General features: G+C 35.0%; 1 protein-coding gene across 1 annotated transcript in view; it reads right to left on the minus strand.

The window, feature by feature from the left end:
* Window positions 1–24,374, minus strand: part of DACH1 (dachshund family transcription factor 1) — a 456,840-nt gene that overhangs the window by 135,053 nt on the left and 297,413 nt on the right. Inside the window, exons 4-5 of the mRNA XM_068984532.1 lie at window positions 9,768–9,923; window positions 9,145–9,317 (exon numbers count right to left, since the gene is read on the minus strand). Coding sequence (XP_068840633.1) covers window positions 9,145–9,317; window positions 9,768–9,923 — 329 coding nt within the window. The remainder of the gene's footprint in view (window positions 1–9,144; window positions 9,318–9,767; window positions 9,924–24,374) is intronic.

Raw genomic sequence — 24,374 nt, forward strand, 5'->3', positions numbered from 1 at the left:
GGGGGGCTCCAAAATCACTGCAGATGGTGATTGCAGCCATGAAATTAAAGGACGCTTACTCCTTGAAAGGAAAGTTATGACCAACCTAGATAGCATATTAAAAATCAGAGACATTACTTTGCAACAAAGGTCCATCTAGTCAAGGCTATGTTTTTTCCAGTGGTCATATATTGATGTGAGAGTTGGACTGTGAAGAAAGCTGAGCACCGAAGAATTGATGCTTTTGAAGTGTGGTTTTGGAGAAGACTCTTGAGAGTCTTGTACTGCAAGGATATCCAACCAGTCCATTCTAAAGGAGATCAGTCCTGGGTCTTCATTGGAAGGAATGATGCTAAAGCTGAAACTCCAATACTTTGGCCACCTCATGCGAGGAGTTGACTCATTGGAAAAGACTGATGCTGGGAGGGATTGGGGGCAGGAGGAGAAGGGGACGACAGAGGATGAGATGGCTGGACGGCATCACCAACTTGATGGACATGACTCTGAGTGAACTCCAGGAGTTGATGATGGACAGGGAGGCCTGGCGTGCTGCAGTTCATGGGGTTGCAGATTCGGACACGACTGAGCGACTGCACTGAACTGAACTGAAGGAACAGTCTGTATGAAGAAGGCAGGGAAATGCTTCATTCCACCCCTCTACCATTTATTTAAACCTTTTTTATTGTCTTTTAAAATATTCAGTTCCCTAGAATTCTCCAACGGTGAACAACGAGTTTACATTTTAACATTATTATGCACTCATGGATATAAATATGTGTCTTGTATGTCAATAACTGATATATGGCATCCTTACCTGGAATTTTGTTTTAATACTTTCTCTTCCTTGTTAGCATTCCCTTTTCATATTCAATATCAATACCCAAATAAACATTAAGGGAACATATATAACTGCTTTTCAAAATCCAAGTAAAATTTATTCAAAATAATTTTCTTTTCGTAAAAATGATGTATAAAAGTGATCCATACATCTAGGGTTATTCATGGTTGCTCCAAAATAAACTATTCTGTACTCAAAAACAAATTAGGTAAATGACATTACTGTAAGGTTTTTTAAATCTACTTTGTGAATCTAGTTACTCTGGTTCCAGTTTTTATAATCTTTAAAAAAATGGCAACCCACTCCAGTGTTCTTGCCTGGAGAATCCCAGGGACAGGGGAGCCTGGTGGGCTGCCGTCTATGTGGTTGCACAGAGTCGGACACGACTGAAGCGACTTAGCAGCAGCAGCAAACATTTTGAACTACATGCAAGTAAATTATTATTTACTGATATAGCATTTTAGGGACCTGTTTAGAAAAGATATTACAGAATGGAAAATATATACACTGCATATAAAAAGTTTCAGTGTTTAGTTCTTTAAATGAGAATATACTAAACTGTCTCTAAGTTCTCTCTCTCACACACACCATACAACAGGAGACGGGTAGAGAAAATTAATTAAAATTAAGTCATATTTTATGTTCTCAGAAAAATACTGTAATATGGAGCATGAGGAAAGATGTTTATTCAGTAATGTAGAGTAATTTTAATGTTGCCAAATGTCTCAAAACAATTCTATATTATCATTAAAGAAAAGTGATATAAAAAATGCCTTTAAAAGTCTGATTTGCCTACTACTGAACTACCAACCCCCCAAAAGCAAAATACACTGCTTTTGTTATGTAAAAAGAGCTAAACAAGAAAAAAAGGAGTGAGACAGAGAGAGAGGTCTTATTACATTATTGTAACTGTATTTCAAAATCTTGTCACAGATTCTATATAGAATTATGAACTTATTTTTAAACAGATGAGTTTGAATACTTTGGAAGAAAATAAACTAGAAATAAGGTGAAGATAATGTTACTGTAGAAAGGCTTCTAATGATTTTATAAATACCAACATACTCATTATGACAACCTGATGAGGCAGTAATATAATAATCCCCATTGTACAGAAGAGTAAACAAAGACAGGGACGTTAAGTGACTTTTACAAGGTCATAAGACTAGGAGATGGCAGAGCTGGAATATAAACCAAGGAGGCTTCCTCCAGAATTCATATTTTAAACTACTAAAATACATTGCCTTTCTTCTTTAAATTTGTTTTATATTTCAGCAAGAACCATTTAAAAAATCCTTACAATACCATTGTGAATTTATTAAATAAAGGTGAGAAAAATATAGATTCATTCAGGGGGATTAGGGTTATTTGATGAATGATTCTCAAAGAGAATCAATGAGTAGAGCATTTCAGCCTATTAGGAATTCTCTAATGACAAGAGGAATTGATCTCTTGATTTATACTGTTTGTTTCCCTCAGTGATTTAAGGTAATACAAGTGATACATCCTTTTACAATTTGGAAATGATACAAAAGTGGTATAAATAGATAATATGATAGTTTGGAATATTAACATTAAAGAGCATCTAAAGAGCCTAAATCAATAGACTGGAAAAAATTAATACAGATAAATGCAAATTATTAATACAAGCAAGAGATAAAGAATTAAATTAGTTGCATTTCACATCAAAATCCATGAAATTTACTTAGTCACACATTCAACTAACAAAAAGTTATGAACTATGACTAAATTTATAAAGTATTGTCCAAGCTAAATTTTATGTTAGTTTGGTCTCTTTTCTGTGGGTTCACTACTAAAACATTATGCAGGAAGCGGTGGTGTGGTGGGGGCTGATTTAAAAAAATAAGAAAGTCAATCATGAGGTTGGATGAAAATTTGTCAGAAGAAATTACAGTATTTGGTCTGGAAAAAGGAAATACCATAGGTACTATATATAATAGGGAACTTAAATATTTAAATGGTTAGAAAACAACAATTTGTAGACTTTTTTATGAAAATACAACATATAAGTAGAATCTATTGAGATGAAAATTTTAATTTAATGAATAACTTCATCACTCTTAAATTTGCTGAAAACAGAATAGGCTTTCTACAAAATAGATATATAAAAATGGGTAGATAGTATGCAGGAATGATTTCTCCAAAATGGGGGAAGTTGGATTATAAATCATCTAACATTCAAAGACTAGAGAACTCTTCAATAAATTAGAGCTCTCTTCAAGAAAATTAGAGATACCAAGGGAACATTTCAGGCAAAGACAGGCTCAATATATAAAGGAAAGAAATGGTATGGACCTAACAGAAGCAGAAGATATTAAGAATTGGCAAGAATACACAGAAAAACTGTACAGAAAAGATCTTCATGACACAGATAATCACGATGGTGTGATCACTCACCTAGGGCCAGACATCCTGGAATGTGAAGTCAAGGGGGCCTTAGGAAGCTAGTGGAGGTGATGGAATTCTAGTTGAGCTATTTCAAGTCCTGAAAGATGATGCTGTGAAAGTGTTGCACTCAATATGCCAGCAAATTTGGGAAACTCAGCAGTGGCCACGGGACTGGGAAAGGTCAGTTTTCATTCCAATCCCAAAGAAAGGCAATGCCAAAGAATGCTCAAACTATTGCACAATTGCACTCATTTCACATGCTAGTAAAGTAATTCTCAAAATTCTCCAGGCCAGGCTTTAACAGTACGTGAACTGTGAACTTCCAGATGTCCAAGCTGGATTTAGAAAAGGCAGAGGAACCAGAGATCAAATTGCCAACATCCGATGGATCATTGAAAAAGCAAGAGAGTTCCAGAAAAACATCTATTTCTGCCAAAGCCTTTGACTGTCTGGATCACCATAATCTGTGGAAAATTCTGAAAGAGATGTGAATACCAGACCATCTGACCTGCCTCTTGAGAAATCTATATGGAGGTCAGGAAGCAACAGTTAGAACTGGACATGAACAACAGACTGGTTCCAAATAGGAAAAGGAGTATGTCAAGGCTGTATATTATCACCCTGCTTATTTAACTTATACGCAGTGTACATCATGAGAAACGCTGGGCTGGAGGAAGAAAAAGCTGGAATCGAGATTGCTGGGAGAAATATCGATAACCTCAGATATGCAGATAACACCACCCTTATGGCAGAAAGTAAAGAAGAATTTAAGAGCCTCTTGATGAAAGTGAAAGAGGAGAGTGAAAAAGTTGGCTTAAAGCTCAACATTCAGAAAACAAAGATCATGGCATCTGGTCCCATCACTTCATAGCAAATAGATGGGGAAACAATGGAAACAGTGGCATCTTTATAGTTTTGGACTCCAAAATCACTGCAGATGGTGACTGCAGCCATGAAATATTAAAGGATGCTTATTCCTTTGAAGAAAACTTATGACCAGCCTAGATAGCATATTAAAAAGTAGAGACATTACTTTGCCAACAAAGGTCCCTCTAGTTTAGGCTCTGGTTTTTCCAGTTGTCATGTAAGGATGTGAGAGTTGCACTATAAAGAAAGCTGGGCGCTGAAGAGCTGATGCTTTTGAACTATTGTGTTGGAGAAGACTCTTTAGAATCCCTTGGACTGCAAGGAGATCCAACCCATCCATCTTAAAGGAAATCAGTCCTGAATATTCATTGGAAGGATGATGTTGAAGCTGAAACTCCAATACTTTGGCCACATGTTGTGAAGAGGTGACTCATTTGAAAAGACCCTGATGCTGGGAAAGATTGAAGGCAGGAGGAGAATAGGATGACAGAGGATGAGATGGTTGGACGGCATCACTGACTAAATGAGCATGAGTTTGAGTAAGCTCTGGGATTTGGTGATGGACAGGGAGGCCTGGTGTGCTGCAGTCCATGGGGTCACAGGGAGTCGGACACGACTGAGTGACTGAACTGAACTGAACATTCAAAGCCTCTATCTTCAAGTTCTGTGAATATTAAACAGTAAACATACATGGATTTCAATCTGATACATAATAGACCAAATCAGAACTTGCAGTAATTTGATATAATCTTACAGACATTTAGCTATTAGAGATATAATGTAGAATTACTAGTGTGTAAACATCGTATGTCCTTTTCTGCCCTCCTCATAGTTATTGCACTAATATTTACAGTAGTCCAAGACAATCAACCAGAGAAAATCTAAATTCAATACCTTAGCAGACTCTGTCTTGGAGGCTTTCATTTAAAGCAAATAACCATGTCATCGTGGAACTGTCCTCACCTATGTAATTTTCTTTCCCTCGATGCTTTTCTTATTTTCTTTCAATGCCAAGTCCTATTGCTCTATAGTGTTGGCAGTTTAATTTGTGCTGCTTCAATTAACCACAGCCTGAGATTCACATGAGTTTGAGTTAATCATAACTCAAGGATTGGCCATTTTTTTTTTCTGTAAAAAGGGTTAGCCAATATTTTATTTAACTCTGCCTCCGTATTTGAAAGTAGTCGTGGACATTATGTAAATTGGTGTGTGTCTACGTTCCAAAAAGTTTATTTATGGATACCAAAATTTGAATTCCATATGATATTCATGCGTTATAAAAGAGTTTTCTTCTGATTTTTTCCAACCATTTAAAAAGGTAAGGTCATTCTTAACTAATAGTCCATTTAAAAATTGGCAGCACAGTAGATTTACTCAAGTTCAGCAGCTTGTAGACCCTATTCTAGTGCTTGAACCAGTACCTACATTTTCAAAAATAAATTATGAGAAAATCATTATGGTTCTTGTAATTAATAGGCAAGGATAACAATTAAAATATATATATATATATATATGTAACACTAAGAGCTGTGTTTTTGTTTCTCTTTTGTTCAATAAATTCTTATTTCCATTTTTATTTAGGTTGAGTTTTAATTTTTATCATTACTATTAAAAAATGTAACTAGCACATTCCCATATAGGGATGATCCCTATTTTTTCTTGTTTTATCTTTTTTTCCCAATACATTAAATCTTTTTTGGTATTTAACATTTCACTTTTAATTGGCCTTTATATTTAGGATCTTTTCAGGCAACCAAATTGTAGACTATATTCTAATTATCCACTTGGCCCCACACTATTTGATATGACATAAGAGTTAAACATTTTCTTTGGGGAAAATAAAATTTTCCTCTAAAATAATTTTAATTAATATGTATAATGAGAGTTTTCTAAACACTGCTTCAAATGAGCAAGGCAATAAGAATGCTAAGTTCTCAGTAATAACTATTACCAGAAATGATTGTAAGTTGAATTGATACTGTGATTAACAAATTAACAAATTATCTAGTAGTTAAAAGTCACTCAGGATTTGAAAAAGTTCTCTTCTCAGTTCTTTGACTAATGACAATGTAGCATTTACTGGCATTCTCTCAATAAAGTATGTAAGGATGTTTTATTAGTTCATCTGGGTCTCCTATGATATTTGTTATTTTTCTCTGGTAAGGGTACTTCTGAAAATTACATAAGGAACATAAGCTCATCTTTGTTTGGGGCTTCCCAGGTGGCGCTAGTAGTAAAGAACTCACCTGCCAATGCAGGAGACATAAAACGGGGATTCCATTCCTCTTTGTTTGCAGAGCCACTATTACGTTTTAAAAAAATCCTATTTGCATATTACTCAACTTTTTACATAAGTAATAACTAGACCTTTATAAACTGCATAATACCTTAAAACCATCACAGTATCATACAAGGTATTTCCATAGCCGTAAAAACTCTCCATTCTCTATTCTTCCCCTGCTCCCACCCACTAGCCACCACTGATATTTTTTGCAGTGATCTTCAACATTTTAGCACGAAGGACCAGTTCTGTGGAAGACAATTTTTCCACGGATAGGGTTGGAGATAATTTGGGGATGATTCAAGCACATTACATTCATTCTTTACTTTATGTTTATTATTATTACATTGCGATATGTAATGAAGTAAATATACAGCTCTCTATAATGCAGAATAATTGGGAGCCCCAGTTTGTATTCCTGAATTCAGGCAATAACGTGAATGATGGGGAGTGACTGTAAATACAGTTGAAGCCTTGTTAGCTTGCCCCCACTCACCTCCTGCTATGTGGCCAGTTCCTAACAGGTCATGTACTGGTTCCCTCTATGGCCTGGACAGTTGTGAACTGCTGTTTTTAGGATCACCACAGTTTTGACTTTTCCAGCATGTCCTACACTTGAAACCATATAGTGCGAAACCTTTTCAAACTATCTTCTTTAACTTAGCAGTATGCGCTTGAGTTTCTTTTCATGGCTTTTCATGGTTTCTTTTCATTTCTTTTTAGCTCTTAATAATATTCCTTTGTATGGTAGTGAGAATTCGGCTAAGCTACTCCTTAGTATTACTGCCTCAGCATCCATTTTTTTTTTTGACCAAATGGACTGCAGGGACCTTAAATTTACACTAGCCCCTTTATGCTAGTGCATGCCAGAGTAATGAACAAATATAAGTTCCTGGTATAATTTCCTCAACAGCCCTTGTGATCAACAGTCTTCTTAGATAAGATCCCTGGGAGGCTTACCAAAACCCTACTCTTTGGTTTGAATCGACCAATCCAGCCTTAGCTTGGAAGCCCCAAAGTACTCATCCATGGATCCTAACAAGGCATTTGCCTCAGGTCCTGCCTTGCCCTCTCTGTCTGTACTCCATCTTAACCTCCCTGTCCGGTCCCTGGAGGCATGCCAAGTATCAATACTTCCTCCAGGTCCTATGATTAATAAACTTCTCTATTTCAGTTTTTCATATGATCTCTTACTGAACCATGGCTTACCCATTTAATAAATGTTAATTTATTTTTCGGAAACATAGTTGACTTACAATATTGTATTTTTTCAGATGTATATCATAGCAACTTGATATTTTATATATTATTTTCCATATACAATTATTATAAAATATGTTATTTCTGTGTTGTACACCATATGTTTGTTGCATGTTTATTTGTACCTAACAGTTCGGTGCCTCTAACCCCCTTCACCTAGTTGCTCCTTGCCCAACCCTTTTCCCTCGGGTAAATGCTAGTTTGATTTCTGTTATCTGTGAATCTATTTCTGTTGTGTTTGTTCATTTGTTTTATTTTTTAAGACTCTAATTAAAAGTAAAACAACACAGTATTTGCCTCTCTTTGCCTGCTTTATTTCACTAAATATAATACCCTCCAGGGTCATTCATGTTGTCACAAACGGTAAAAAACATAGTCATAGCAGATGGACATACACATTTTTTTTTTAATCCAGTCAACTACTGAAGGGCATTTTGGTTGCTTCCAAGTTTCGGCAATTATGAAAACAAATTCTATAAATGTCCATGTGCAAATTTTTGTGTATACATTAATGTTAAACTCCTTTGGGTAAAAATCATATGACTGCATGGTAAGAGCATCTTTAGTTTCATTAGAAACCACCAAACTGTATACTAAAATGGGCATTAAATTCTGCATTCCCACAAGCAATGAATAAAAATTGTAACAAGGCCATTTATGTAAAACATGCTCCAGAGACTCCCCTAAACTCACATGTTTTATATTCAGAAAAACAGGATAATAATTATGTCAAATACGGATAATGCAGTGTGAGGTGTCTTTTACTTAGTTTAAAAATTGATAGTCTATTCTGTCAATGCATTTAAAGTACTTTGATTTAAAAATACATTATAAAGTAATATGAATGAGAAAGTATATACAGTTACACACACATTTAAAAATGTAAACATACCTCCCACACACATATACAGAGACAGTCAGAGAATTGTGTACATATATACACATGTGATGTTTGTATAACAATAATGTTATCTTCCACTTCCTGTTTATTTTTTAATCTACAAAACCCTTCCAATTTTATTATTTCATTTAGTTTTTTATATCCACACTATATTATTCATATTTAGGTATAGAAACAATCAGAAAGATTGAGTTAAATCAAGATGACAGAGCTAGTTAAGTGGCAGAAACATAATTTAACCTTGTGGTCTTTTGAAAACAAATCAGATACTAATTTCCATACCTTAAGGCTCATAACAAAACACAAATATGCACACATACCCATGAACACAAACACAACCATACTTACAAGCACATACACAAAATTTGAAATATATCATTTAATACTCTATGTTCATCTCCCTCTTAGTAGATATAATAGAGAACTTTACGTTAACCTAGCCTGCCCATGGTTCTAATTACTATAGGTGACCTTTTCTTATAATCTATTTACTATATCACTTAGCTTTTTAAAGTTAGAACTACTTGTGGAATAAGAAAAATGGATTGAGTGATGGTGACTTAAGATGATCTTGGCTTTGGCAAATCAGTCGTATAATTAAACAATTACCTTAATAACAGATGTCTCAACTCTGGATGGGGGACTCTGAACTTGTGCTGCCGCCGCCATATTTGCAATGGTGCTAAGATGGTTCATCTGGCTCATTGCCATGGTGACAGATGCTGGAGGTAGGCTGACAGGAATTAGAGGGTGGGGCATCATCATAAAAGGAAGCTCCAGTCCTGTAAAAAATACACATGTATCATTATTTCTCTATTCAAATAGAATGATGAAACAGTATATCTCACTAATTAAAATGGTTAAGAACATAATCATTGAAAATTGAAGTATTTTAAAATGCTCTAATAATGACAATCAAAGGAAAAATATTTGTCCTCTTGTATGCAACAATGCCCATTTATCACTCAGGGAAATTAAAGTAAAAACTAACCAGTTTGGTGCCATGTTTTATCACTCACCACTCTTCTTTGGTGTTTAATAAAAACAGTTAATTTTTTGCTACATTATTCTGATCAATCTAATTCTTGTTTTAAATACTATGGTTTTCTTTATCATAATTAACTATCTAAATGTAATATACATTTCAACTATGACCTATATTTTACTATCTGATTATTACTTTTTTTTTCCTTTACAGCTATTATTTTTAGTGCTAAAAAATGCCATCGTACCATTTGGCAGAAGGTGGCTCTGCTGAAGATGGTGGAGAGGATGACTAACTGGAAGGCTATGCACTCCAGGTATGCGGGGGTGGGTAACAGAAGCCTTAGATCCCTGAGGTGGGGAAGAGTACAGTGTTTCTTTATCCCAAGAACCATCACTGCTGCCTGTGGGGAATGAATATAAATTATTTGTCTACAGTATTATTCCAAATCTTCTAATAACTAATTTGAAATGATGTTTCAAAAAACATATCACATTTGGAAAGTGGCTAAGTGATTTCTTGGGAAATAAGCTTATTCAAGTAAATAAGTTTCTCCTAAACCATATTTTCCTTTTGTTTTTCTATTTCTTGAATGTAGTTTTTGAAAAATGACATTTCTACAATAGGTAGCCTATTTGTGGGGTTTAATACTGTTTGACTAACCAATTTAATATAAAATTGACTCTATTATGTACCTCAAGAATTCATTACCTCTTGGGCCTGAATCACAGTGATAGTTATAGAATGCAAAGTTATCCTTGCTTAATGGAATCCTAGTCACTCTTCAGAGTTAACTTTCCTAACTTAATTCCATGGAAAATGCTAAACATGGAATTATTAAATGCCCAATTTGATTAGATAGAATACAGAGAACCCAAAGATCACTTTACAAAAGATAATAATATCAGAGCAATAAATTAAATGTATGTGTATCAATTTTCAATGTTTTCAATTACAGAGAAACAAGTTTATAATTGTGGCAATACCAATGCCAAAGTCAGAACAATGCATCTGAGGGCATGCATCTTAAAATTGTGACAATGTTTTGGATCAAGAGAATGTTGAAACACTTAATAGGATACGCCTTGAAAGATTTTTATATATCATTTTAATGTAGGCATGTTCTCAGATTAAATTATTTTAACAGTTATTGCTTAAGTGAATCTACTGAATGTACAAACTACCCACTTGAAAGAAATTTTCTGTAACATCCCTGTTGGTTTATGAATTTCCATTTCTTAAAAAGGAAAAGAAACCATCTTTTCATATAATATGCTTAGAAATAGCAAAATTGGTAAAACTCCAACTTAAACACTTTAGCACTATTTAAAGCCTCATTGTAAAATCTCTACGACATAAATACTTAGTTATTGCCATGATTTTTTTTCCATTTACTTCATGAAGACAGTTAAGGTTCAATATAAATTCAAATTCATTAGCTTAATACTGTCTGGATCTTAGAGTAAATTGTTCAGAAGTGGATAATGAAAACTCAATTCAAATTCTTCAGCAATCAAACAAAGAAATTTTATTAAACAATGAAAAGAATCAATTAAAATGAATATCTTTCTTATCTATATTATTTTACAAGAAACCATTACAGTTTTGGGCTTAAAAAAGAAAAAAAAGGGAAGTTTATAGCTTCATACAAAAATGACTCACATAAGACAAATTTCTCCAGCTTGCTACTACATTATGATATAAAAGTTGACTTCTATTTTCAAATTTATATAGCTTATTTCTCTATTCATGACTTTTCTGATACTTTATAACAAGGTCCTAGTCAAACATGGAGAATTTATAAGTATATAAATTTTGAACATATTATGTCAATAAAATATTCAGTGATAAAACATTTGAAACATTTTCTTTTAATATTGCCATTATCAAAGTATGTACAAAAGTCTTCATTATTTATTTACTTTTTATGTTATCAGTTAAAATAAGAGTTAAAGCATAAACACCAACTATTTGCATATAAAAATAATGCACTGGAATAAATGTTATTTGAATATGAAAATTACATTGGAAATTTATATATAATGAATTATTTTTTCTATTTCATTTAAAATACCCAAGGATTGCATTTGCACATTAGATCGCATTTTTGAGGTAAAATTTTCACATTCATTATTTTGGACTGAATTTGAGTTCTGCTTATACCTACTACCTACTTTGGTTTCTCTGTTCAGTTGAGCCAAATTCTTTTATTTACATCTTAATTACTAGTTAATAAATGGGAAAAAGACATTTTCTAAATATACTTCAGTTTCCCTCTCAAATTAGTAAAGAAGCACTTATTTTTTCACATTATCAAGGTACAAAATATAAAGTTAAAATTCTGATTAAATCATCCTGGTAAGATATTATAGACAAAATACTACTTATTTCCACATCTCTTTTGAATCATGGGATATCAGTCCTTGGGTAAGGGTAAATATCAGTCATCCATATTCGAATTTTCCGTTGATTGGATTTTCTCACTACATAAAACGCTCCTAGCCATCTCCGCCAATCATCATTTGTTAAATACTCATGATGTTAACTCATTTGGGTAATAAATAGAGCAAACAATTAAGAAACTAAGTCTGATGAAAAATATACAATATATAACCAAGTCAGCTGTAAGTGATTTTTGCATAATTTATAACATCTTGCTCCTCTATTAGCATGAATAAATAAGAATTGAAAATAGGCCACAGAACAAGACATGCCCATATTTATTAAAGGTATAATTTTCAACTGCTTTGCTTTAAATCAATATATTTAATGATATAAGCCAGTATCTACATATGAGCCTACACACAAACATGCATATGCATGTATATCTTTGAGATTACTTTATTATTAAGTCTGAATGAAAACTTACAGGAGACAGCAGATTTCCTACATAAGGAAAGTCCTAAAGTGGTGAGAGTGAAAGTCACTCAATTGTGTCGGACTCTGCGTGACCTCCTGGACTATACAGCCCGTGGAATTCTCCAGGCCAGAATACTGGAGGGGTAGCTTTTCCCTTCTCCATCGGATCTTCCCAACCCAGGAATCGAACCCAGGTCTCCCACATTGCAGGTGGATTCTTTACAACCTGAGCCACAAAGGAAGCCCAGCATGTGGTAAGGGGAGTTGGAGAGAAGCAGAAAAGAACTGATTCTTCTCTCCTCTTCCAGTCTAGTGGAATCCCACCATTTCTTTGATTTTACACTGGAGTACAAATAAACCTTGACCTAGTCCTAGCATCCTCAAAAACATATACTCTATAATATGGAGTGGAGGCAAGTGTGCAGAAACTCAGACATTTGATAAATGTATAAAATTATTCCAAACCAAGAAAAATGGTCATGAGTTTGTGAAAAGGCTCAGCACATCTTCTGTTTGATTATTTAGACCTCATATGGATATTTTAATGTGTTGTGGGGGCAAGAATTAAAGGGAGAGACAATCTCCCATACCTAATCCTAAACAGAGATTGTGGAGAAGCACTGGGAGCATTTCAGGCTAGACACCTGCTTACACAGGTGGAAATAAATCTGTGCTCTGACTGACAGCAGAACACACAGGCAGCTATTATATGATGAAATTAAGTAGTGTAACTACAAGCATCAGGCAGATCAGCTCCTAATGTGTGTGATTTGGTGTGGTTTGATGGATAAAAAATTAGCAAATGCACCATTTTACCACAACCAGATTAAGTGGGCATATGAATGCAAGAGGAAAAATTGAAATTAACACCTGATTACCAATTTTGTCTCTAGCTAAAAGCTATTTATTGTGTATTTATATAATCTGAAACAATTTATTTACTCTGCTTAATTATATTGATAGTAAGAATATATCTATGATTACATATGTGCAAATATATGGAACTTATATACAAAAAGTGATTGTGTGTGTTTAGCTTTCCTTTCCTGTAAAAGCTGTGTATTTCTTAAGGATAAATAAGATGATTTTAAGGTTTTATTGTTGTTTAGTCACTAAGTTGTGTCCTTTTTGTGACTCCATGAACTGTAGCCTCACCAGACTCCTCCGTCCATGGAAATTCTCCAGGCAGGAAATATTAGAGTGTGTTGCGACTACATCTTCTCCAGGAGATCTTCCCTACCAAGGAATTGAACCCGCATCTCCTGCATTGACAAGCAGATTCTTTACCACTGAGCCATGTGGGAACCCTGATTTTGCAGTTCAGTGTTACTGAAATTCAAGTTCATAAGGAACATGTATGGGAGATTTCCTGCTTATATCTCCATCCCAACTTTAAGACGTAGTTATATTTTCTGAAAACGTAAATAGTTGGTGGACTATCTTAGTCTTTTTGTAACTCATATGCTTTATTTCTATGCCTCCATTTTATGTTTTTAAGGTATTATATGATATATATTTTATGATGGATCTGGTATACAGAGAAATGGACTACTTTGGGAAGAAACCGATAAATTTTGACACTATCTCTACTCTAAAGATAACCAGGTTATCAAAGAAAAATGATAGGTAGCAAATATAAACATTTCATTCCAACTATGGCCTTCAAATATGCTCTGTCAAGACTCCCTCTTCTACTCCTTAATAACCTTGAGCAGATTTTGAGCATACAAAAATTCATTCTATTTTACACTACTCTCTGCATCCTCCTTTCCATCACCACCTGCTAGCCCCAGAACCTAGGTAGCTGGAAATCAGAGGGGCTTGGACAGCTTGTCATCCATTCTTCTCCCTTCTCCTGGTAAGAAAAGGAAGGTGTCTTCTCCCATCCAACCGGCCCCTGCTCAACTTCTGCCCACACTGTGCTGTGCTTATTCGTCACTGACATCTACAACGTGGCAGCTGCCTATATCCGGAGTATCCCCTGAGATGTAATGTCTGATCATTTGTCGGGGTCATCTAGCGAGACCTCCTAATTGCACAGGTCCTTGACAATGAAAATTTCCTTCAGCTTTGTGCTCTTCTAGGAAATGGCAACCCACTCCAGTGTTCTTGCCTGGAGAATCCCAGGGACAGGGGAACCTAGTGGGCTGCCGTCTATGGGGTTGCGAAGAGTCGGACACGACTGAAGCGACTTAGCAGGAGCAGCAGCAAGCTCCCTAAGGCGAAGGGACTGGCAACCCACCCCAGTACTCTTGCCTGGAAAACCCCATGGACAGAGGAGCCTTGTAGGCTGCAGTCCATGGGGTCCCAAAGAGTTGGACACGGCTGAGCGACTTCACTTTGACTTTTCACTTTCATACATTGGAGAAGGAAATAGAAACCCACTCCAGTGTTCTTGCCTTGAGAATCCCAGGGACGGTGGAGCCTGGTGGGCTGCTGTCTATGGGGTCGCATAGAGTCTGACACAACTGAAGCGACTTAGCAGAAGCAGCCAGCTCCCTAAACATCATGGTATTTTTAAACTTAATTAACTTATTTTAATTGGAGGCTAATTACTTTACACTATTATAGTGGTTTTTGCCATACTTTGACATGAATCAGCCATAGGTGTACATGTGTTCCCCATCCTGACCCCCCTTCCCAACTCCCTCCCCATCCCATCCCTCAGGGTTATCCCAGTGCACCAGCCCTGAGCACCCTGTCTCATGCATCAAACTTGGACTGGCGATCTATTTCACCTATGGTAATATACATGTTGGCTTCCCTGGTGGCTCAGAGGTTAAAGCGTCTACCTGCAATGTGTGAGACCTGGGTTATAAACGTTTCAATGCTATTCTCTCAAATCATCCCACCCTCACCTTCTCCCACAGAGTCCAAAAGTCTGTTCTTTACATCTGTGTCTCTTTTGCTGTCTCGCATATAGGATCATTGTTATCATCTTTTTAAATTCCATATATATGTGTTAATATACTGTATTGGTGTTTCTCTTTCTGACTTACTTCACTCTATATAATAGGATCTAGTTTCATCCACCTCATTAGAACTGATTCAAATGCATTCTTTTTAATGGCTGAGTAATATTCCATTGTGTATATGTACCACAGCTTTCTTATCCATTCGTCTGCTGATGGACATCTAGATTGCTTCCATGTCCTAGCTATTGTAAACAGTGCTGTGAGGAACATTAGGGTACATGTGTCTCTTTCATTTCTGGTTCCCTTGGCATGTATGCCCATCAGTGGGATTTCTGGGTCATATGGGAGTTCTATTTCCAGATTTTTAAGGAATCTCCACACTGTTCTCCATAGTGGCTGTAATAGTTTGCATTCCCACCGACAGTGTAATAGGGTTCCTTTTTATCCACACCCTCTCCAGCATTTATTGTTTGTAGACTTTTTGATAGCAGCCACTCTGACCAGTGTTTGATGGTACCTCATTGTGGTTTTGATTTGCATTTCTCTGATAATGAGTGATGTTGATCATATTTTCATGTGTTTGTTAGCCATCTGTATGTTTTCTTTGGAGAAATATCTGTTTAGTTCTTTGGTCCATTTTTTGATTGGGTCATCTGTTTTTCTGGAATTGAGCTGCATGAGCCGCTTGTATATTTTTGAGATTCTTTGTCAGTTGCTTCATTTGCTATTATTTTCTCCCATTCTGAAGACTGTCTTTTCACCTTGCTTATAGTTTCCTTCATTGTGAAAAAGCTTTTAGGTTTCATTAGGTCTCATTTGTTTATTTTTGCTTTTATTTCCATTACTCTGGGAGGTGGGTCATAGAGGATCCTGCTGTGATTTATGTCAGAGACTGTTTTGCCTATGCTTTCCTGTAGGAGTTTTATACTTTCTGGTCTTACATTTAGATTTTTAATCCATTTTGAGTTTATTTTTTGTGTATGGTGTTAGAAAGTGTTCTAGTTTCATTCTTTTACAAGTGGTTGACCAGTTTTCCCAGCACCACTTGTTAAATAGATTGTCTTTTCTCCATTGTATATTCTTGCCTCCTTTGTAAAAAATAAGGTGTCTATAGGTGCATGGATTTATCTCTGGGCTTTCTATTTTCATGGTCTTTTGATACTAAGGCTCTTCTCTTGATGTGTATCCTTTAGTTCTGATGATGTCAATTCTCTCTATTTTGCCACCTCTCCTCAATCTTCTCTTCCCCTGCTCAACCATGTACAGAAAACTGTTCAGCCACAGCAGACGTTCAGCTATGAAATGAGGTGGAGGTATCTGTAATCCTTGAGTAATTCTCTCTCCTCTCTCAGCACTTGGTGGTGAGAAAGGACCCTCAAATAGGAATCACTAAGTCACAGTGGCCTCTATTAGGTTCTGCCTTTTCACTACAAGTTTGTTGTTGTTGTTTTTTTTTTTTTTTCCAAACATCCTCTCCCATGGTGGTCGTCCTCTCCTATAAATGGAAGAGGAGGAAATTGGTGGAGTCCGGAGTGATCGTTAAGGTAGCAACTTCGGTTCAGCTGCTATTAAGAAGTACTGAATGATTTTTACTTTTTTAAAATTGAGGTGTATTCAGTCCTTTTGTCTCGTGTGTAACCATAGGAAAACTCCTATTTAATATATTGTTATTTAGATTATTCAATAGAACTAACCACAAACTTGACTGTATTCTAAGTAGAATTTTAGTAACTAGTTCATTAGAAAAACTGAAATGAAAGAAATATGAATGCTCAATTTTTGAAATGCTACTTCACAAATCAACTGAAACTTTAAATTACCAACTAAGACAGAAATTCAAAGAAAAAAGATTACATTAGTAAAAAATAAAGAATGATTAAATGTGGGGATAATTATTAATGAAATAAAGATCATGTTATAGAACACAACTTTTAGATAAGAAAGGAAAAATATTTTGGAGGATGTTATTACTGTTTCTCTTTAAGTAAAAAAAAAAAAAGAAAAGAAAATTTTGGGTATATATATCAGGGGTAGTAATTAAAATCCTACCTGAAATAATTATATTTATTATTGAATACTAAACATATCTAATAAGAAAGAGGTTCCAAAAGAGAAGGTCACCATATTTTTAAATGCACATGAGCACATATAAAATAATCATGCACAAAGTTAAAGTGATCTGTAAAAATGAAATGTCTTTGAAACTATCATGCATTAAAAGAGTAAAAGTATATTTAAATGCTATTTTCTTTTATACCTAGTTGACATGTAACTTTTTGTTCAGATTTTCCCACAGGCTGACCCTGATAAAGGAGGCAAGTCTCAAAGGGACTAATGGTCACACCACAGCTTAGTGAGTGATGCTGATAGGCTGTGACGGGAACTTGACTTTGTCAAGATTCGTTTACAATGAAAATGATGGCTAGAGCAGGCATTTACTCCATACCATTGGAGACCACTTAGAAGGATGTCATCGCCATCTTAAAAATAGAATCAAGACTACCAAGGAAAAGTAAATACTAGTCTCAGTTGCTACAGATGTTTAGCTGATACTTCAGAAGTAGGTGAGAATAAACAAGTTATCTTTTAGAGGATAAACTTCACTGTAATAAAAAGTGTTATATGACCTGTCAGCATACAAGTATTTTGCATAAGTAAGGGACACAGTTCTGTCACGAATTATTATAATGTAATATTTTAAATTGTTTTTCTGGATAATGATCTGAGCTAAGTGACATATTTTAGAAAATAGAAACACTTAAATCATCTGGTTTTTGGTTCAACTTAATCAAATTGCTTTATTTTAAAATGAGGAAGAGGTAATCTGTAAAGGATACAATTAATTGGAGCACAATTTTAAACTTTCCAGTTTAAGTATAGTGGTTTAGCAAAGAAAACAGCACAAACACAATAATGATATTGCACAATAATGCCCACAGAGTAGGCCATTTCCAGAGTCTAAAATTTATATTTGCACATATAGCCTGTTTGATTTGAAAGTGCAATTTTTTTCTTAGAGAGAAAGAATAATATTTTCATGAATTCTAACTATCCCACTGTCAATAAATATGAGTTATTTAGGAAGATATGTTCTTTTCCAGAAATAACTAGACATTTTCTTTAGTTTTCTGTCATTAAGCAAACCTAACTCTGAGTGTTACATATTTGTGAACTAGAAGTTTAAAACTCTTACCATACAAGTAGCTTTCTATTTTACCTTCTACTTTATTTTGAATGCAGAGCTGTTTTGAAACATTTTATTTTACATGCAATGGTGGTAATATAATACTGGTGCTCTTGGTTGCTACCAGTGTTCTTAGACTCATTAGAACTATGATATAAACTACCTTTCATCTAGTTAAGATCCTTTTTGCCTTGCATAATCCACAATGCTGTCAAAAGTAGCAAAAGTTAATGTTCTGCACAAAGTGGCACACAGAAAACTGGAAATCAGAACAGTGTTTTTTTTTTTTTCATTTTGCTTGAATATCATTTACCATGGCTAATGACTGTTGAACTTGCAATAATAAGAAACAAATTATAAAACCAAAGCTGAAGTTCAAGTCATTAATGTCAGATGGGATATATAAATGAAGTCTTAAAGAACAGGCAGACATTATTTAAAAATAATTACACTGAGAATCTTGAAGGAATCATGTAAAACTGAAACAGCATTAGTTAACTTAAAATAGACAATAGTTTCCATTTTAAATAACCTCAATTTTGTACTCATGAAAGTTACTAGAATGTGTTATTATATAAAGAATACAGTACTTTATGAGTTTTCCCTTATTTTATACCATTTCAGAAAGTTTTGATGAAATTTAAGAGAAAGAACACTATTACTATAAAGATAAAAGTTTAAATACTTTATGTGGAGAAGACAGATAATTATATCAGAAAACACTTTGCTTTTTGATCCGGTTGTTTTCTTTGGACTTATTAGCACCATGTTCTAAGTGTTAACCAGGTAAAACAGATCCTGCAAAACAAACAAATACAAACTCAGAATGGTAAATAGTTACATTGAACTCAGTATGAGGAAAGAAATAGTATCCAGATTAATTGTATTGCCTAAATATTTGGGTGTCTTGCTGATGTGGATGACTGTAAGCAAGAGTCAAATGTGTCTATTTAGTGGAAATTAAGATATTGCAACAGATTGGTTAATTTCCATAGTTAAACTAGTAATCCTATAACAGACAGTGTAGAAATAACATTATTAGGAACATATTTAAGCTTTCCAGTCTAAAAATAATGCATCTGGTATAATGTAAAGCAATTTGGTATAATGTATCCATACTAATTTAACTGTATCTTTTAACCTTTCTCATTGTCAATGTCAGTGAATTGCTACCTTTTCCCATTTTAACTCATCAAATTGTTTTTCCATTAAGCAAACAAATGAACTAGAAATTCTCCTCTCTAAAGATATTGTAATTTTCCTATAGATTTATAATTATATCAAATAAAATTTCAAGTTAATCTGCTTTCTATAATGTTAGTAGAGTGCTCAATGCCATGGTATATAATACTAACAATTTTATGTTCATGTGTAAGTGTTGCTCATGGTAAGTTAAAATCAGTATTAACCCTTAGTCTTTCATATAATATTTTCAATTTTACTTTCTTTTCTTCTGTTTCATTGCGATATAATTGACATACAGTATTGTAAAAGTTTAACATATATATCATAATAACTTGTCATATGTCATAAAATGTCATATGTCACAAAATGATTGTCATAAATGTCATAAAATGATTATCACGATAAATTTAGTGGACATCCATCATCTCATATCTTTGCAAAATTAAGGAAATAGAAATAAAAAGATTTCTATGATGAAAGGTCTTACACAACTTATTCTCCTAACAGCTTCCAAATATAATACCAGTGTTAATTATATTTATCATATTTACATTCATTCCTAGTATTTATCTTATAATTGGAAGTTTGTGCCTCTTGACTGCTTTCATCCAATTCCCTTCTTTCTATCATCTCTATCCTGCCTCTGCTGATCATACATGTTGAAACTAAGAATCTTACTTGAGCCAAAATGCTACTGAATTTTCCACAAAGCATAAACCCTTACAGGTAATATAGCAGGATTATGGGAATTTTGATATTTCTCATATGCATGGATCTAAGTTAAATTATCTTCTCCCTAAACCTAGTTAACCTCAAAGAATGACATGACCAACTAGTTGTATAAGCTGGAAACCTAGGAATCATCTTTGTCTCCCCCTCTTTCACTGGATGCTGCTGCTGCTAAGTCACGTCAGTTGTGTCCAACTCTGTGTGACTCCATAGACGGCAGCCCGCCAGGCTCCCCCGTCCCTGGGATTCTCAAGGCAAGAACACTGGAGTGGGTTGCCATTTCCTTCCCCAATGCATGAAAGTGAAAAGTGAAAGTGAAGTCGCTCAGCCATGTCCAACTCTTAGCGACCCCATGGACTGCAGCCTACCAGGCTCCTCTGTCCATGGGATTTGCCAGGCAAGAGTGCTGCAGTGGGTTGCCATTGCCTTCTCTGTCACTGGATACTACCGATGTCCAATTTTTTTTCATGTCCTGTTTATTTCATCTGGGTAATTTATCTCTACTCTGTTTCTCTATCTGCTGCTGTAATTAGATTCAGGGACCATCATTACTTTTAATTACAAATCTTACATTGTCACACCCCTACTTGGAGGACTTGCATTGTTCCCCATTGCTATTAAGGAAAAAAAGCCAACATTTCTTCTCTTAAGGCAAGTGCCACATGATCAGGCTTATGTCTCTTTTGCTAGTCATTGTAACCTCAGCATTTAACAAAGTAGGACTAGCTCTGTCAGTTCTTGAGTTGAGAGTTGCAAACCCAGACCAATTTTTATATTCACATGTGGTAAACTTCAATGTGAATTTCAAAAATAATACACTATGATCTTTGTTCTTAACCAGCTTATAGCAGAAGAGAGAGAGAATAGATACAGCGTATATGCACATACTTTTATACTTTGACTGGAATAAAAGAGATGATGAAGAATAGAAAATACGTCTGATATTTTTGGAAATAAATTTCTTACAATGTGATATCATTTGGGTACAAATGGAGATGAAGAGAGTAAAATATGAAAAATAACTACAGTATCTAGATAACAGTTAGGTATATGGTGATATTATTAACAAGTCAATGATGATGATGATGATACCAAATATATATCACCTGCTTTCAATGCGTCAGGCATTATATTCAGCTTTCACATGCACTATCTCAATAAATCTTTAGAACCTCTGAGATAGATCCACACTAGTATTATTAAAGTTGACTTAACTTGCCCTGGGATTTAGATCTTAGAATTCTGAACTCATAATCCAAGGTTTTAATCACCTTTATAAGGAAGATCAGATTTCACTGTGAATAAAAATCCTTTCTATTCTAAACTTTGAGGTATTTCAGAAGCACTCAAATGAGGCTGATAACAAGCATTGAAAATATGGCCCTGAAATTTGGATAGTCGGCAGATGCCCAGTAAGGAAGATTTGCATGTCATTGATGTGAAAAATAGGAGATTAAGCCATGATTCTTGAAGAGGATATAGAAAACGTAAAGGTATTGGCACTAAAAATGTATTTCTACCGAAAACCACAGAGTAAGTCCCAAACAAGCCAAACTGTATGATTCAGAAAATAAAGGCTAGAAATCTCAGCCATAATAAGCATAATTTGGTATATGATGCATACAGTAGATTCCTAACACAAAAGGGCATCAATACATTTTTATAATTTCAACTTTCCCCACTTACTTGTAACCTATACTATTCTTTTTAATAAAAGAGTCACATTAATGCCTGACAGATGTTGAGTCTTCAGTTAGTATGGGGTGAGTAAACACAGAATATTATGATTGGATATAAAGATTTAACAATCCTAACTATGATTTAAGTAGATAGCATGAACAGAAACAATACACAAAATAGACACCATTAAGCATAGTTTGAAAAGATGGCATTAGTCCAATTTATTAAAGTTTAACAAATAATTGTAATGTTCAGTATTTACAAGGTTCCCCTTAAGAACATTATGGAGAAAAGCAACTTTAAATCAAGGGACTACATATCACAAAGGACTGAACACATTGGAAGGACCACTGAAATGATATATCATAGTGGTAGATTACATGCCAATGGCAGGTGTGTTGAAAGCTACTATCTATACAAAATCAAATCATTGTTTCCATAGCTTCTATTATATGTAGTGAAGACATACTACTCAAAGAACTTTCATCAGTTTTTCATGGGCAGATATGGTAGGACATTTTCAAGGTCAAAATGACCACTATAATTTCAGCTGCTGGCAATGAAAAAAAAAAAACTTACAAAGATGAGCAGTGATATGGAGAATTTTATTTCTAATTTTAATTCAATTTCAGGAATTAAATATAAGCACTCATCTTTATCCAAGAATAAATGGATACTATTATTTTAGATTAGTGAATTAGAAGAAGAAAAATAAAAACTGTGTTTTGAAATGAGGACTGACGTTCTGACAGTATCAACACTCCTAGTTTAATATAAAGTACAATTTAAACATCCTTATTCATTCTTTATTTCAAAAATTATCCACTGTAATTATTACAATCATAAAGTGATCAATGAAAAATATGAAAGAATACAACCAGCTTAATGATTTAATGAACCTAATGAACCAGCTCAAAATTCTCCAAGCCAGGCTTCAGCAATATGTGAACCGTGAACTTCCAGATGCTCAAGCTGGTTTTAGAAAAGGCAGAGGAACCAGGGATCAAATCACCAACATCCACTGGATCATGGAAAAAGCAAGAGAGTTCCAGAAAAACATCTATTTCTGCTTTATTGACTATGCCAAAGCCTTTGACTGTGTGGATCACAATAAACTGTGGAAAATTCTGAAAGAGATGGGAATACCAGACCACCTGACCTGCCTCTTGAGAAATCTGTATGCAGGTCAGGAAGCAACAGCAGGAACTGGACATGGAACAACAGACTGGTTCCAAATAGGAAAAGGAGTATGTCAAGGCTGTATATTGTCACCCTGCTTATTTAACTTACATGCAGAGTACATCATGAGAAACGCTGGTCTGGAAGATGCACAAGCTGGAATCAAGATTGCCAGGAGAAATATCAATAACCTCAGATATGCAGATGACACCACCCTTATAGCAGAAAGTGAAGAGGAACTAAAAAGCCTCTTGATGAAAGTGAAAGAGGAGAGTGAAAAAGTTGGCTTAAAGGACAACTTTCAGAAAACTAAGATCATGGCATCTGATCCCATCACTTCATGGGAAATAGATGGGGAAACAGTGGAAACAGTGGCTGACTTTATTTTGGGGGGCTCCAAAATCACTGCAGATGGTGATTGCAACCATGAAATTAAAAGACGCTTCCTCCTTGGAAGGAAAGTTATGACCAACCTAGATAGTATATTCAAAAGCAGAGACATTACTTTGCCAACAAAGGTCCATCTATTCAAGGCTATGGTTTTTCCAGTAGTCATGTATGGATGTGACAGTTGGACTGAGAAGAAAGCTGAGCACTGAAGAATTGATGCTTTTGAGCTGTGGTGTTGGAGAAGACACTTGAGAGTCCCTTGGACTAAAAGGAGATCCAACCAGTCCATTCTGAAGGAGATCAACCCTAGGATTTCTTTGGAAAGAATGATGCTAAAGCTGAAACCTCAGTACTTTGGCCACCTCCTGTGAAGAGTTGACTCACTGGAAAAGACTTTGACTCTGGCAGGGATTGGGGACAGGAGAAGAGGACGACAGAGGATGAGATGGCAGGATGGCATCACCGACTTGATGGATGTGAGTTTGAGTGAACTCTGGGAGTTGGTGATGGACAGGGAGGCCTCGTGTGCTGCGATTCATGGGTTCGCAAAGAGTTGGACATGACTGAGCGACTGAACTGAACTGAACTGAATGAACCAGTGATTCAATGTCAGAATTAAGTGCTAAATACAAGTTTTATGTTTTTTGTTTAAAGCTAACAAAGGTTGACAACTTGGATAAATCAGTCATATTCATTATTTTTATTTTCTCCAACAATTTTTCTAGCATCAATG

This window comes from Capricornis sumatraensis, chromosome 12 (assembly GCF_032405125.1).
Source record: "Capricornis sumatraensis isolate serow.1 chromosome 12, serow.2, whole genome shotgun sequence".
Classification (NCBI taxonomy): domain Eukaryota; kingdom Metazoa; phylum Chordata; class Mammalia; order Artiodactyla; family Bovidae; genus Capricornis; species Capricornis sumatraensis.